General features: G+C 48.5%; 1 protein-coding gene across 1 annotated transcript in view; it reads right to left on the reverse strand.

Annotated features, from left to right (window-relative positions):
• The window catches only part of EVC2 (EvC ciliary complex subunit 2), a gene marked incomplete at its 5' end in the record, with an annotated part of 81094 nt that extends 64043 nt beyond the window's left edge, over positions 1-17051 (reverse strand). The window contains 5 exons of the mRNA XM_080922750.1: positions 3476-3529; positions 4067-4176; positions 7185-7371; positions 8461-8529; positions 16863-17051. Of these exons, the coding sequence (XP_080778876.1) occupies positions 3476-3529; positions 4067-4176; positions 7185-7371; positions 8461-8529; positions 16863-17051 (609 nt within the window). The remainder of the gene's footprint in view (positions 1-3475; positions 3530-4066; positions 4177-7184; positions 7372-8460; positions 8530-16862) is intronic.
• Between the last annotated feature and the right edge of the window lie 527 nt (positions 17052-17578).

The following is a 17578-nucleotide window of genomic DNA, read 5'->3' on the forward strand; positions in this document are numbered from 1 at the left end:
TTAGCGTAACCCTATGGCTCGGAGCAGCAGACTTCAGTCACTAGAATGCCACTGAGCCTCATAGATGCTTCCAGTACCAGTGCAGCTCCCCAGGTACAACACCACAATGGCAACAGTCCTTCTGACTGATCACACTGGCATGTTGCTGTTGCTCTGTTGCCACATGAAAAAAAAAAAAAAAAAAAAAAAAAAAGACACCAGGAACAGGTGCTGATGTTGATGTCCACAGACTCAAAGAAACACAGTGCTCTGCATAACCTAACCAACCCATTTGCCTGGATGGATGTCTATGTTTCTGGTTCTCATTTTATGTCTGGAAAAGTTGAGTCCCAGACAGGCTAGAAAGTGCTGAGGGTCACCTACGAACAGGGAGGAGTCAGGTTGTACAACAGACCATGAGGTTGCGAAGCCTGCTATACCCACAATACTGTGGCATCTCATGTTCACGTGCCCCATGTCTCCGATGCACAGAGATCCTTGAGCAGTTACCAGAGGTTATCTGGTGAGGGGCAGCCTGCAGCCTGTACCTCCTCCTTCCTTCCCAAAGGCAGTGTATAGGTGAGAGACAGCCTGAGCCCTGGAGAAGGCCCCTTCCCAATCTCGTGGAAGGGCTACGCCTTAGGAGGTGGAGCATATTCATTAAAAGAATATTCTTCACGATCATGAGGGCTTTTGCCACCTCTTAAACTGACTGGTAATCATCACTGCTGACAATCAACTCAATCAAGAGATATTTACTGAATGACTGTCAACTACCAGGGGACACAGAACAAATTAGACCAGGCTCCTTCCTTTGGAACTCTCAGACAAAGAAAACCATAATCTCCATCCTTAACTGCCCCCACTGAATTGCAAGCTTGCTAATTCCATCTCTTCTGATCGGGACTTGGGCCCCTAGGGCGTGCTGACCATCACCATATAGCTGGAGGGTTTGGTACCAGAATACCTGGAATCAGAAACCACCTGCCTCCTCCTGGAGTCAGGAATTGGTGTGAGCCAGGCACAGGGTACCTGTGTAGCACTTAGCCCCTAAACAATGTTCACAGAAGCCATCTGTGACTCCTTGCTGGGGAGTCCCCTGGGGAGGACCTGAAGGTCACTGAGGAATTTCTCTAGACTCCACCTGTCCCCTTGCCTAACTTTACTGTGTGGCTGGATAAGTCACTTTACTCCTTGCTATGACCAAACACCTGACAAAGCAACTTACGGAGGAAGAGCGTCATTCAGGGTTCAGTCTACCAGGGCAGGAAGGCGTGGCGGTAGGAGTGAGGGGCAGCTGCTCATAGCACATCCACATTCAGGAAGCGGAGAGAAATGAACACTGTTGCTCAGCCTGATCTCTCCTCAGCCTAAGCCCCCAGCATATGGAGAGGGCCAGCAGCTACTTGCAGGGTTACATCTCTCTAGAGAAGCACTCAGAGACATGCCCAACAGGGTATCTTTTAAGTGATCCTAGGTCCCAACAAGCTGATGGATAAGTCACCTTTTACTAGTTCAGTCAGAGCCATAAGACCAACTCCGAGTTTCTGGGGTCACCAAGCCTAGGGGTGGCCTCAGAGAACATGCCATTCTAAACGTGGGATCTTTGGCAAACTACATGACCTCAGTTTCCCCCTCTCTGAAATAAGGTGATTTAATGGTGGAATCTCTTCCACAAGCCCCTGCCAAAAAGCTGCTCAGGAGACCTGAGATGCTAAGGAAGTATGGAGTGTCTCTGTGTAGTTTGGTCACAGCTTGATGGGGTTAAGGTGCATCCCAGGGAGATAGCAGGTGAGTCAAAACAGAAAGATATACCCAGTATATGAATGTGGTTAGGAGGCCCCCCAAACCCACCCGGTAGACTGGGACAGCACCCAGACCTGCTCCATGTGAGTATATACAGGTGCTACCAAGTTGGCTGGGCCAGAATGGAACAAATCCACAGAAAATAAGCATCTGCCTGTCTGTCTCCTGATGCAGAGACACATTCCTGTCTGTGTCATGGATCACAGAATTCAAGATTCTTCTGCCTAAGATTGTAGGCCACACACCAATGAGTACTAGGTTCTCAGACTAGTATCCTAAGATGAGTCACACCATCAGCAACCCAGGCCTGAGCACTTCCAACTTGGACTATGTGACATGGCTGTCAATGCAGGGACTTCTCTGCCTTCATCACCATGTGAGCCAGTACACAATGTAAAGTCTCTCCTCTCTCTCCCTCCCTCCTTCTCTCTCCATCCCTCCTCCCCACTCCTGGAGAAGACTGACTAACCAACAGAGTGAGTCACATTTGTTCAATGCAGATGACTGCGTATGTGCGAGGAAGAGTCCCATGGCCAAGCAAAAAGGAAATAGATTCCTAGTGAACATCGGCTGGTTTTGTGTCAACTTTACGCAAGCTGGAGTTGTCACAGAGAAAGGAGCCTCAGTTGAGGAAATGCCTCCATGAGATCCAGCTGTAAGGCATTTTCTCAACTAATGATCAAGGGGGAGGGCCCAGCCCATTGTGGGTGGGGCCATTCCTGGACTGGTAGATCTGGGTTCTATAAGAAAGCAGCTGAGAAAGCCAGAGGAAGCAAGCCAGTAAGTAACATCCCTCCACGGCCTCTGCATCAGCTCCTGCTTCCTGGCCTGCTTGAGTTCCAGTCCTGCCTTCCATTGGTAATAAACAGCAATGTGAAAATGTAAGCTGAATAAACCCTTTCCTCCTCAACTTGTTTCTCGGTCACGATGATTTGTGCAGGAATAGAAACCCTGACTAAGATAACATCAGAGGCAGGAAGGCTGCCTACAGACTACAGCATCCTGCTATAATCTAGGAAGACAAGCTGTCCCCAGCCCCATGGGATGGTACTCACATTTAAAATAGATGTTTCACCCAAGTTGACTCAATCTAGAAACTTCCTCACATACATGCCAAGAGGTTTGTTTCTTGTGGCAGCGTGAGTAAGAAATTTCCTCACGGGCCATGTATATGAGGTCCCCAATCAGTGGCACTGTTTGGGGGAATATTGTGGAACCCTTAGAAAGTATGACCTTGTTGGAGGAACCACATCCCAGGGTGGGGTGAACTTTGAGAATTCCTAGGCTGCATCTGCTTGCTTTGTGTGTGTGGATGAAGATAGCATCTTCTAGTTCCCTGGTCCTGCAGTCTTCTGCCATTAGAGACTCTCATCCCTCTGGAACAATAACCTGAAATAAACTCTTTCTCCTCTGTGCTACCCTGGCCCCAATGCTTTGTTGAAGCAACACAGATAAATATAACTCTCATGATAATTCTAATAACAGCCGGTTGACCCTCAGACTTAACCATCCCAGAAGGTCACCAAGAGAACTCGTCTTAGAACTCAACAGGGTCTAAGACCCCTGCCTAGCAAGGATGTGAGACCTGAGGCAAGCACCTCTCCTTGGCCCTGAGGTCAGGCCCCACATCCATGTGGATGATGGAGTCTCGGTGGGCATGAGACCAGGATAGACCTGAACATTGTCTTACCGTTATCTTTTCTTGCACTGTGATGGTGAAGTGGGCTTTTAGCTGAGTTCTGTTCTGGGGAAGAGAGAGAAGAAATGCTTCAGTCACGTGGAGTCTGACCCATGTCCAACTCACACACCTAAATTTAGTTGTAACAGACCCCTGGCTGCTGGATAACGTAGGATTTGTCCAACTTCTAAAGCCTCTTCAAGAAACAGTGGGACTAGGACTCCAGCTACACTTCAGGAGAGTGTGGCAACTCAAAACCATGTCCTGAGGGCCAAGGGGCACGGCTCTCTGTGGAGAATTGGGTTGGGGCAGTGCTGCCAGTCCAAACTCAGGCAAGATGTTCATCTCCGTGTGACTCGGCTGTCTCATTTGTAAAACGGGAGCCACATCGAACCCAAAGGTGGCTGGAGAATAAAATTAACTTCTATGGAACATGGAAGGTGACATCCATCTGCTTGGTTAGGGAAAGGGGACAGAAGGAAGGGAAGGAGAGAAGTAGGGAGGGAGAAAGGAAGAAAGAACTGTTCCTATGCTCTTGTGGTCAGTATACTCAAGCACCCATCCAGTGCAGTGCCAGGTCCCAAGCAAGGGTGACAGGGTTACCTGTGGGGGGCTCTGAAAGATGAGCTGGGCAGGAAGATCCAGGCTGTCTCCAATCCCAAGGGCTGTGGGGTCCAGCGAGGCCACGTAGCTGACAGAGTAGCACTCTCCCACTGCTCAGAGACAGCAAGCATGGGTCAAGAACGGGACAGGCATCCCCACACCAAGCCACATTCCTAAGTAGCCTTTTCCCCTGGCTTACCCACAACCCTGGCCCCTGCAACCCTGTACCTGCTACAGCTGCTCACAAGCCCAGATCCCCAGAGAGAAGCTTCGGGATTTCAAACACTCCAGGGAATTCTGGGAGCGATCCGGTTGGGAGAGTATTTTAGAATTTGCTCAAGGCCTCCCAGCCACAAGCAGACACTCTTCTGGAAAGAAGCAAGGCTGGTCTCTCGGGCCCTTTCTCGGTCTGCAGCACACTCCTCTGAGCTCTCACGGGAGCTCCACACACAGAAAGCAGAACCCTCAGTCCCTGAGAGTGCCAGTCCAGAAGGTGGGTTACAGAGCCGAGGGATGGTTAGCTTAGAGACAGCAAGACCCCTGCGTAGAAAGCAGGCGGGATGCATATGGAGTCTGGGAATCAGTTTGTTCTGGAAAATCAACATGTCCACTTCGGTTTCTCATGAGGACAAAAGCTAAGACATTGAGAAAGGGAAGACAGTCTCAGCCACCATTACAGACCATAGTCCTTACACCCAGAGCATTCCTGCATGTGGGCCCAGAGGGTGTTGAGGTTTAACATAAGGAATCTGTTCTTTTTTGTGACGTGCAAGACACACTGACTGAGACCAACCAGGTAGTAAGTAAATACTACTTAGCTCTCAGCTAGACTAAATTATACTTTTTAAGAATAAATAAAAGGGGCTAGTCAAAGGATGATGATGGTAATGGAGTCTGAAAGGCGGGAAACTGGAGTCCGATTGGCCATTTGATGTCACAGTCAGTGGTTGGATGCTGGGTACCCTGTCTCCTAACTTGAAAGTCACCATTGTGCACCGGTCGGGTGAGCTCAGGAACAGGTGTCGTGGACTGTGTTCCCAGGGAACACAGCCTCCTGGACAGAGCAAAAGCCTGGAGTAAACTGGAGTAAACAGGAGTAAACAGGAGAAAATGGCCCCAAGAATCAAAAGAAGACACAGTGTCTACAAACCCAGGTCACTTCCCACAGGCCAGGCTGGATTGTGTTGATGTCTCTACATCACTGTGACCCTGACCTTGCCCAGTGGATGGCACCTTGCTTGCTGCAGGTGAAAGGAGCAGAATTTACTTAGTACTCATGGTGAGGCATGGCTGGAATAGGGACAATCAAGGGAATGTCTCTGTGGGGCATTGGAGGTGGGAGGGGAGTTTGGAGTTGGAAATCAAGTAGAACTTCCCGGAGAGGTAACCCTAAGACCAATCCCCATGGTCTAGAGATGTGTATATTATAAATGGGACAGAGGGACCACACAGTACCACCTGGGGGACAGGGTCAGGACAGACATGACCCAACAGGAATGAGAGCCATGAAATGAAAGATACTGGAAAGCAAGGGGTAAGTAGTGTAAGTAGTGAGGCCCATAGCTGGGGAGGGCATTGAGAGGGCAGCAGTGGCCAAGGCCAGGCCTTGACTAAGCTAAAGGCCATGTCATATGACCTCACTCAGCCCACTTTAGTCACACTCTGAGGCACCAAGATGCACAGGATCTCTGAAGTCCAAACTGTTCAGGGGTTTTCTAGAAGCCGTAGAGACAGGCTGCCCGGCTGGAGAAATCCCAGACTGCCTGAGCCCTGCTCACACCCCTGTGCTGTTCTCTGAACATCCACATAGAAATCAGTTGGGAGATCCATTCCTCTATCGCAGAAAGGAGAGCTCTGGCGTGGCTTAGCCGGGACAGGAAAATTTAAGAACCTCGTTTAAACCAGAGCCACCAATCAGTTCGCTGGCTGTGAACGGCTCCGCGAGCCTCTGTCGAGAGCTCGGTGTTAAAAGGTTTAGAGCGTCCATCCAAGCTAAAGGGCGAAGTGAGCAATGTTTAGCAGTGTGGGCCAGACACCAGAAGTGGGTGTGGTCAGATGAAGAGCTGCAGCCTATAGTAGGTACCCAGGCTGATGAGAATCAGGCTGCCTGCTTCCATCTCAGCATGGCTGCTGCCCGTGGCCTTGGGCAAGCTCCTCACCCACCCAGCTTCGGGTTTTTCACTCATACATGAGATACCAACAAGAAAGGAATCTCCAATCTCCTGAGAGAAATGATGGCTCTAAAGTTAACTAGTCAATCAGGGATAGCTCAACTGAGGAAGACCCTGGGGAAGCCAGCAGTCCACACTATGGCTACCCTCTGGCTTTGGATTGTCCCCAAAGGCCTGAGGGTTTAAGACCTGCTCTGAGGTCTGCGGGACTATTGCCAGGAAGGTGGGTGAACTGTTCAAAGGCAGACAGTCCCCAGGCAACAGAGTATAACCTCAGAAGGAATCAGGGAACCCCAACTGCTCTCTTCTTTCCTCGGTTCTACATGATAATAAGACAAACTGCTCTGTGGTCACATGTTGCCATCACCACAGGCCCAAAGCAATGAGGCCTGAAGTTTCTTAGAACTAAGAACCAGAATGAACCGTTCCCCTTCCTGAAACACTTAGCTCAGATTTCGTGACAGTAATGGAAATCTCATAACACATCAGTGAACAATGCTCACACATGGGTGTCCTTGTCTAAATAGTTCACGATCGTGATTCTGAGATGATGACAATCTGTCATTTGTGTTGTTGGCCCAGAACAACTCAGAAAGACCTGTCCATTTTCCTGTAATTCTGGTCCACGGGGTGAAAAGGGTCACTATGAGGTACTGACACGTCATGGACTCAGTGTAATTCATAGACTGAAGCTGGTCAGGATAAAACCGAGACTGGATCTTAAAATGCCTGGTACTTCTTCTTCAGCCCCACCTCTACCTAAAGCAAGTAGGAAATCTGTGGTTTTAGTGGCAAACACAGGGATGATTTATCAGCAGCAGGAACAGGGATGGGGAAAGTGTCGTGGCTTGCCATGGTAGAGTACCTCTACTGTGGTCCTCTCGAGGGAAACACAGGTAAGACAGTCTGCCACACAGCCTGGGGTGGCGCGAAGCATCTGTAGTTACCTTGCAGAAACCTCTTTCTGAACGTCTGGATTCCGTTCTGAGTCTTATTTCCAGGCGACTCCTTCACAGTGAGGCCAGTGATCTCATCAAGCACAAGCAGGTCTGAAAGGTTGGCTGACGTGGGTGTCCTGGTGTTGTTCACTGAGAGCTGTACCTGTACAGTCGGTGATTCGCTCTGTCCAGACACCTAAGACAGGGGGACACGGGTGAGGGCAGGCCCCTGTCAGCCTGGCTTCCTAGGATGACCCATAAGCCTTGAAGAGGATCTCAGACTCCATCAGGCCCCACCTGATGTGACAGTGGGGAGAGTTGTGTTGACCATCATTTACCACACTGCTACTTAGAGACACCTTTTTCTCATTTCTTCCTCTGAGGAATCTCCTGAGTACCAAACCTAGTCGGGATGGAGTCATTGGCACCTGATGTTCCAAAATAGAACAAATGTCAGCTCTACCTGCGTCACTAAACATGCACCCTGACTCCACAGCCAGAGATTTGAGGGTCATTTGCTTTCCCCTCTTCCAGACTGGTCTTCTCTCCTTCTTTCCCCGGGTTCAGCCCCATCATATGTATGACTTGCTAGGTTTGAATCTGGTTTCCCTTCATTTCAAAGGCCTTGCCGTTAAAGGCCTGCTCCCCAGTTCACAGGATTGCTAGAAAAACATCAACCCCAGGACTGGAAGATGCCAAGAAGAGACGAGCTCCCTGTAGCAAGCTGACTAGCTAGACCAGCTTCCCTATTGAGCACTGGTTCAAGTAAAAGTTCCTCTCTTGGCAGACAAGGGGGGCTGTGATTAAGGAATGTACCTGACATCTTCCTCTGGCCTCTACATACACATGCACACACACACACACACACACACACACACACACACACACACACGAACACCAAGTATCATATCCCTGTTCATCATGTGTGATAAACATAACATCCATTCATCTCTGCTCTGACCACTAGGATCTTACCAATAATGACTTCTTTTATTTGTGTGAATCTTTCTCTTGGCACATCTCTAGCTTGATAAGGTTATTATGATTATTTTTAAGGGTTTCTATGGGTCTAATCTATCTATCTGGATAGTTAGTTTATATCTTTGTGTGCTGGTTCCAACAATGACTTCTAACCAAATTGCGCCAACAAACCTAGTGAGGCCATGTAAGCTCGGGCCTCCTGTTCTCTTCATTGCCAGGCCTACTGTTCACTAGTTCCTAAATACATGATGACATCGGAGATCTGGGGGGACAAATCCAATTATTTTCTCCTCTGGACACTTACCAGTGAACATTTCTGAAATATCACTCCGTTCTCTGAGGGACCTTGGGCTTCTCTTGAAATTTCGCTGTACTACAATAAAACACACAAAAAGAAATCCTTAGAAAGCGAGAAAAAAACTCCATGTCTGATGGAAATGTAAGATGAGAAAACCTTCAAAGGACACCAGGGGACTATTTCTGCTGATCACAGTTTTCGGGGACTGGAAATATTTCATTTAAATAGTGTAAAAGGATCAAGAATCGAGGCCTGGAGGAAGGAGGAGTCCTAACATGAATCATAGCTTATTCCTGTCAGCGCCCGATGTAGCCAGTTATCAGAATGGGAGATAAAACCCAGGATATGAAGTCCAGATAGATGTGTTCTAGGTATAACCACATAATTACTTCTACTGTGTGTCCTTGGACAAGTCACTCAGCCTCTCTGAACCTCAACTCCCTCTCCAAAAGGTGACCATCTGAAAACTTCCAGGAAGCTTGTTTAGCCAAAATGAGGGGTAAAATCTGGTTCCAGCTGACTCCAGTTGAGGCTGTGTACTCCACTGGGCCCTAGAAGGTTCCAGCTCTTCCCAGTATGTGGTGTGTGGTAGTGGTGGTGGAGGAGGAGGGAGAGGAACAACACTGGATGGATCTCCTCAGTGTGCCATATCCAAGCAATGACCTGAGCAAACCTTACATCAGCCCTCTCTTCCATCCACACTGGGCTTCTAGACCGGGGTAACTAGGTAACTTCTCTCATCCTTTGTGCCCAGTAACGATCCTGCCTGTGCTGCACTTAAACCCTTTGCCCCTGGTTGCTATGCACTAGACCAAGAAGCTATGGACCAGAACCGAGTGGACCCAAGGCCAGGTCTGGTTCTGGTAGCTGCCAGCAGGTGAGTGTCTGCATCTTTCCACGCAACTGTAACAAACACCCATGTCTAGGTGACTCATCAAGAAGGAGCCAGTGCACAATGCTACAGTGAGTGAAGCTGTGATGTAGCTTTGTGCTGGGTGACAGGTGTGGACTTGGCTGTAATGAAGTGAGACAGAAGGAATCCTTGGATGAAGTCTTCTTGGGGATGACTTAGACCACAGTCAGAAGTTGGGATGCAATACAAATTCTCTGCCACTTTAGGACACCAGTGGCCTTTCTTGCTGTTCCTGTTGTGTTCCTTTCTGTCTAGGACTTTATCAGGACAGCCTTCTTTACCCATGCATTGACTCTCCAGTGCTACATGGCACTGAAGTTCCCTGTGGGGCAGGGGGAGAAGCCAGTCTGTACCAAGGATTCTACGGAACTGTCTGATCCATCTGCAAGTCCCTGACTGTGGAGAGTTGGGACATTGCAAGTTCAGATTCAAATGATCTGGGACAATCATTAGCCTCCTTAATAGCCAATCCATTCCCTTATCTCCATCTGATCCCGTCAGTCAGATATTCCCACTAACAAATTTGAAAAGTGCACTGATTTAGGCCTTTCTTGTCTGTATCAGAACATGGTACTTGGGACAACTGCTCAGAATAGCAGAGCCTCACCAGAAAGCTCCTCTCTCCATTTCATGTGGGCCTCTGCCCATCTGGCAGCTCCCCAAACACCCTCCTGGCACCTGTGGACAGTGCCTGCCACATCTGCTCCCATTCATGTTGCCTGTTTTGTGTGACTCCCCAACCCCCACTGCTATACCACATACCCACCTCAACCATTACTTACTCTCTTCCTCCAGCTGAGATAATGGAGACTGATCTTGGGGTGTCATATTCTCATGATGGAGCCTAGCCCCGGAGGGCCTACCTAGGCATCCTTAATGAATGGCTGACTTGCACACCCAGTTCCCACACCAACCTTACACTTTCTTCTTACAGCCCACTGGTACTATAGGGTCTTTGCACAGAAGGACTAAGCTTGATGGAGTTGTCCCTGTCACCTCCAGTCACAGGGACCCTTAAGAACACTCTGCATTTCACATTTCAAAAGCAACATGGAGCTAGCAGCCAATGCACCCAGGTAGCAGAGCAACAGGAAGGGACAGATGCCCACTTGGTCCTGAGCCTTTATGTCCAGGTCCACAAAGCACTTCCTTATGGGACTAAGCCTTTTGGAGCAAAAGCCCAGGGTGCGAGGTCTATTGAGCATGCTCCCAGCAACTGCACACATCATGACCACAGTCTCTGTAATAATAGAGGGCAAACCACACCTTTTGTGTCATGCTCTGAAGAGTTAAACTAGACAGTGTACACAGAGCAGTTAGCACAGGATGGTTCATACAGCGACCCAGGGAGTGAGCGGGCTCTTCCTGTCCCTGTGATGGCTGTGTCACCACCACCATCATTTCTGCAACATTCTTCACTGGAAACTATAAAAATCACCCCCGTGCAACCAAAGAACGTTGGACTGAGAGTCAGTACTAGAAGTAAAGGTATTGAGAAACTGGTGATTGCTCCAGACCAGGAGTTAGGCAGGATCTAGGTATGAAGACACACAGTAGATGCCTGCGGTTAGTTGCTTTGAGAAATCTCCATGTATGTATGTCCTCAGGGAACTTAAGAAAAGTGCAAAAAAAAAAAACCCAATAATATGCAATGCATAAATAGCATTGTTTATATTATGTAACATATACATATACACATACACAACATATGCACATATATACAGCACCCTGTATACAATACACTGCTTGTATACTATATAAACAGAATACTAGAAAGTAGTCAGGGAGGCTTGCTGTGATGAACATCTTGATGGAAAGCATGAGAGGGGTTTGTATGGCTTAGGATGAGCTCCGGGTTGCAATGTGTCACTTCAGAGAAGTCAAGGCAGGACCCCAAGGAGCTGTTCACATCACATCACAAACAGGAGAGAGAACTGAACTAATTCAGGCCATCCGCTGCTGCTGCCCCGTCAGCTCTGTTCACTCTGACTCATCTCGGTGCCCAGCCCACAGGCTAGTGCTGCCCACATCCACAGAGCATCTTCCCACCTTAGCAATCAAGACAATCCCCCACAGATGTCCCAAAGGCCACCCTAATGTAGAGAGCCTCACTTCCTTCTCAGGTGACTCCACATTGTGATAAGCTGGTAGTTAAAACTAGCCAGCGTGTATAGGGAGAGGAATAATGGGCGACAGAGGGACAGAGTGATATGGTTTGTTTTCTGTCTGCTTGGTTGGCTTTTGAGACAGGAGCTCGTGTAGCCCAGGCTGACTCTAAATGAGGATGACAAAATCCTGACCCTCCTAATCTGACCTCCTAAGCACTGGGATGGCAACTGTGCACATACCTGTGAGAGTCGAAGCTCTTAATCACATGGGGAGGTTTCTGTGACCCTGTGACCACCTGGAGAAGGAATGGGGGGCCCATAGAAATCTATAGGGGAGGATAAATCAGGCAAAGAGCAGCATGTACAAAGGCCCCGGGATGGGAAGGTGGCTAGAATCTTCAAGGAACTACACAGAGGCCAAGTGTGCAAACAGAGAAACTTAGGACATACACAGGAGATGAGGGGGTGTGGTAAGAATTAATCCGGAAGAGACTTCCAAGTCACAGTGGAGATCTGATTTCTTCCAGGAGCACTGACAAGCTTTGAAGCAAGAGGAGTTGAGAGGAGGCGCTGCCAAGTGAAATAGGATGGTCAGCAAAGGCAGGGAGGGATAAGAGAGCTGATACAAGGAATAGATGGTAATGAGACCAAGCCATCCTCATAAACAGGGAAAACTGTTAGCATGTTCGGAAACAGAGAACCTGCCAGTGGATGGGATGTAGAACACAGAAAGATAAAGCCAAAGTCGAGGTCAATATGAGGGCCCAAGGCAGGCAGTCTGCCCAGAAAAGTGGAGTGCACAAGTTCAGGCCTGGGAGGGGATATTTGACAGACAGTCATGTCCACCCAGGAGGTCAACAAAGGCTCTGCTGAAAATAGAACTTGGGCTTGTCAGGGGCTGGATGGTCAGTTTCATACCAGTCCCTGGAAGAGAGAGCGAAGCACTGAGTCCTGGAAGACTCCAGCCATTAAAGAAGAAGTGGGGATTTAAAAAGCTCCAGAGACCCCTATTCTTCTCCACAGGACTCAAGAAGCATTTGAGGATGGCTTTCCTTCACAGAGAGACAAAACAATCTGAAACTATAATAAGATGCCATGTAACAACCACAACTACATAGATACAGAGTAACAACAGCAAAAATACAGTGTAGGAGCAACAACAATGTAGGGGTGGTGATATGCTGGCTAGTTTTATGTCACCTTAACACAAGCTAGAGTCATCAGGTAGGAGGGAGTCTCAATTTAAAGGATGCTTCCATAAGATTCAGCCACAAGAAAGGTGAGTGGTACCACCCTGGGCTGGTGTTCCTGGGTTCTACAAAAAAATCAGCCGAGCAAACCAATGTTGAGCAAGCCAATAAGAGGCACCCTTCCATGGCCTCTACATCAGTTCCTGCCCCAAGTTCCAGCCCTGCTTGAATTCCTTTCCTATCTTTCTTCGGTGGTGAACTATGATGTAGAAGCATAAGCCAAATAAACCCTTTTTGCTCAAGCTGCTGTTGGTTATGGTGGTTTTATCACAGTAATAAAAAAGCCTAAGATACAGTACAACAGTACACAAGAAAGATACAGTGTAGCAACAATCATGATACAGTGTAACAATAACAAAGATAGTGTAACAACAAAGATGCATTATATCAGTAAAGATACAATATAACAAACAGCAACAAACCAGTAAAAACAACAAAAATACAGTGTAACAACAAGCAACAAAAAATACAGTGTAACAACAAAGATATAGTGTAATAACAACAAGGAGACAGAACTATAACATGTCTAACAGCACCAAGGTGGAGTCTCTCCCATCCCCTCCCCTCTCTGCCTCACTCTTCCTAGCTCCATTTCTTCTCCCATTCTTTTCACCTCCCTCAGACACACACATTCAATTTAGAATTCCAGCCAGGCTGTACAGTTGCATCATGTTTTAAGTAAAAGCATGAATGTGAGGAGCAGGCCTCATTCTGAGACACATACTTTGGTTTCAAAGAGGAGTTGGCTTATTTCATCCCCAAACCTTAGGGAACCAGACAGGGGTCGTTAGGAAACAGTGGCTCCTAAACTTGTTGTCTTCGTGATTCTTTACACGCTATTAACAAGGACTGAAAAACTTTGGTTTATATGGAATCCATTAGTCAGCATTTACTCCGTGTCTCCTGCACCACAGAAAGACTTATTTAGAAGAGAGCAGAATAGCCAAATATCCAATTTTAAAATAGGAATAAGAATTCTAAAGGAATATAACTAAGAGATTTTTATGAAAATCACTAGCACTCCCAAATTAAAAGAAAAAGTCAAAATGGCATCATTTTATACTTTGGCAAAGTCACCTGTGTCTGAATTAATAGCTACATCTGAATTCTCAACTCTGCCTCTGTGCGAACTCTTTCATGCCATGTCACTTCTGAGAAAATGAGTAGAAAACCCTGACTCTGTGGACCCCTGGAAAGGTTCAAGAACCTTAACTGTTGTCCATTATAAGAGTTACCATGATCATGGTGTCCCTTCACAACAAAACCCTAAGATGAAACTAGAGACTATCATCCTGAGTCAGGTAACCCAGTCACAAAAGAACACACATGGTATGCACTCACTGATAAGTGGATACTAGCCCCAGAAAGCTCTGAATACCTAATACCCAAGAAACAATTCACAGACATTATGAAGCTCAAAAAGAAGGAAGGCCAAAATGGGGATGCTTCAGTCCTCCTAAGAAAAGAGAACAAAACACTCACAGGAGGAAATACAAGGTCAAAGAGAGGAACAGGGATTGAAGAAAAGATCACTCAGAAGCCTCCTCACCTTGGGATCCACCACATATGCAGTCACCAAATCCAAACACTATAGCTAATCCCAAGAAGTACTTACTGGTAGGAACCAGACAGAGATGTCCCCTCGGGGACTATGATAGAGTCATAAAGATACAGCTGAGCATGCTTACAGCTAACCATTTGTCTGAACTCGGGGACCCCAGTGAGGGTACTAGAGAAAGGACCTAAGGAGCTGAAAGGAGTTGCAACCTCATGGGAAGGACATTATTATCAGCCAATCAAACCCTCCAAAACTCCCATGGAGTAAAACACCAACCTTTGTCCGCACTTTGAGAGACTCATTGATCCAGTTACATATGTAGCTGAAGATAGCAGTGTCTGGCATCAATGTGAGAAGAGGTTTTTGGTCCAAAGAGGGCATGTTTTCCTAATGTAGGGGAATGTCAAGGCAATGGGGTAGAGAGGGTGATCAGGAGGGAGTGCACCTTTGTGAAGGCAAATGAAGGGGAAGGGGGGATGGGAGGGAGGCGGGGTAAAGGAATAACATCTCAAATATAAATACAGAGTATCTAATAACAAATGCAAAATTTACAAAAAAGAAAGGACTGAAAAGAAAGATAACTCTCAAAGTGCTTAATCAACAGGCAATTGGAAATTTTATCTCTCCAACCCTACATACAGAACACAACTCTTAAATGTATGTACTGAGGGGAGGAAGCAGAGAGGGAGACCACCATAGTGAAGGTTTGGGCAGCCACAGATGAAGCATCTCATTAGCATCTTCAGTAGGGTGTTCAGAGTGTCTTTCCATCCCTTTTCAGGACCGAGGCCCTAGGAGCTATGACTAGACCCAGGCCTCCTAGAGGTAAGTGTCCAAGGCAGGAATATTCAGAGCCCACTTCACAGAAGGACTGTGTGCAACATTCCCAGAGTGGTGAAGAAACACTAATTCTATGGACAGGACTCAAGCAACACAATCAGCCGGAGCACTAAGGCCCCCTGGACACTGGTGCCCAGTCCAGGATCCAGCAAGGAGAGAGTGACCCATGACAGTCAAGTGGTCCGGTTCTGGATGGCTTGAGGACTTCCTAAAACGTATTGTACCTGCTCTAAAACAGTTGCACTCCTCCAGACCCCAGAACATTGGACTTCTCAAAGAGGGAAGATGTTCAAAATGATCTGAAGCCAGTGTCTTGGGCTCTGGATATGGGGGCCACAGCAAGAGCATAGGCCAGGGTCAGAGAAGCTTTGGTCCTCTGCAAATGGACCACTCGTATCTCACCTTCCCAGGAGGAGTAAGGGAAATGGCCCTATGAAACTGCCAATCAATGGGCTTAAAGCACAATCCATGGGCTATAGTAACGATCTAAGACAGCAAGTGACAGAAAGGGAACAGAAATGCACTAAGTCTCTGCAGCAAGAGTGCTCCCATGAGAATCCTCCGGTCTACAGGCATTGAGTGGGCAGGCAAGGCTAGAGACAGTGCCAACAAGCCAGACCACTAGCCAGGGCCCTCCGGGGAACAGAAACTGGATTTGCACCTAGGGCCATGTTACGGGAAGCAGGGAAGTAGTGAGCACAGATGCGCTCTTCAGAATGATTAAGAGATGCTATGTTTCATTTCTGCTGTTGTGATAGAACACCCTGACAAAAAGCAGCTCACAGGAGAAAGGGGTTTAGTTTTGCTCACAATTTTAAGCTAGAACCTATTCCTGCCTGGAAGCCAAAAGACAAGAGCTTAAAGCAGATGTTCGCATCACAGCCACACTTAAGAGCAGAAGGCAACAAATGAATGCAGGCCTAGTACTAAGTTTGCTTTCTCTGCTCTTACACAGGTCAAAGCCCCCTGCCCAGGAAATGGCACTGCCCACAGTGGGCTGGCTCTTCCACATCAAGAGAACCCTCCACCGACACCCCAGGCCCTGTCCACAGGCAGAGGTAATCTAAAGCAATCCCTCACTGAGACAGCCTTCCCAGGTCATTCGAGATTGTGTCACACTGACAGGTAAAGCTGACCAGCAGAAGATACGACAGAGTGGAGGGTGGAAGCCGAGTAGAAGGGTGGCCAAGAGTCAGACATAGCAGAGCACAGCAAGGAGAGTGTGCAAGCTGGTCCTGAGAAGAAGGCAGGAGGGGTTCTGGAGTAACTTGCAGAGAGAGGCTTATGGGATAGCGGAGACCCTGTGCTTTTCCAAAGCTAGAAACACAAACCGGGCCAGTGGTCTACTCCACCAAGGAGGCTGGAGGCAGATACAAATCTACCCAGTCTCTCGGCAATCTCACCACACCGCCACCCCTATAGACCTTAACTAAGCTAACCTAACGAACAGCGACTTCAGATCACTTGGGCTCCAATGAGAAAGGAAGACATAAGAAGTGAGTTGCTCTCAGACATGTAACTCCTATGGTGCAGATCTAGATTCAAACCCATACAAGCCTGTGGTCACCAAAGCTACCAAGCCCGAGGCTACACCGGTTCTGAAGTGCCATGGTACATGCAGAATGCACCTAGAAGCATCACCAAGTAGGAAGTTCAGCCTCTCCCTCTACTTGATCTCGTGCCCCTCAGAGTAGGACTCTTTCAGAGGATGTAGACAGACACAGAGCAGCTCTCCTTACCTGTGAACTTGCCCGGGGTCCTGCTGGGCCGCGCCAGGATGGCGACCCTGGGCCCAGGGCAGGGAAGGAAGGTGGAAGAGCACGCGGACCTGCGCCCAGTACCAGGGCCGCGGCCAGGATACTCCCAGCCAGCACCCACGTGGCTCGTCTCCCCGCGCCTGTGGGGTCCGTGGGACCCGTCGCCCCCATCTGGTGGCTGCAGACCCCACACAGGCCCCGCAGAGTCGCGGAGCTTCCGGACCCCAGGACCGCCCCACCGCGGAGCATGCTCAGTGCGAACCGCCTGGAAAGTTTTCTGGAACACTGGCATCTGGAGTTTGGAGGCCGAGAGCTGCGTAGGAGGGAGCTGCGCAGCTCCTTCGCTTCTTGTGCCTCACCCCAAATCACCCCAGCTACTCTCTTCCCCCCGCCCCCCCCCGGAGAGTGACAAGCGCCTTTACTAGTGCCCACTGGCTCTCTAGCTCTCAGCGAGGTTAGAGACCTAAGGGGCATTAGAAAGGTCACAGCACAGGGAGCAAGGGAGAGTCTCAGCGAAGGAGCACCCATTTTCTGAATCTAGGCTGGGGATCTCCCCGGACCTGTCCCGCCTCCCCATCAACAGTGAAGCCATCACTTGGCCAGTGAGTAAGCTGGGGCAGAAAGCCCTGTGTGCCCTTAGAGCTCCCTAAACTCACAGAGAGAGGAGCTGGGGTGGGGGGTAGTCTGCCATCTGGGCT

The sequence above is a fragment of the Micromys minutus genome (genome assembly GCF_963924665.1).
Source record: "Micromys minutus genome assembly, chromosome: 1".
Classification (NCBI taxonomy): domain Eukaryota; kingdom Metazoa; phylum Chordata; class Mammalia; order Rodentia; family Muridae; genus Micromys; species Micromys minutus.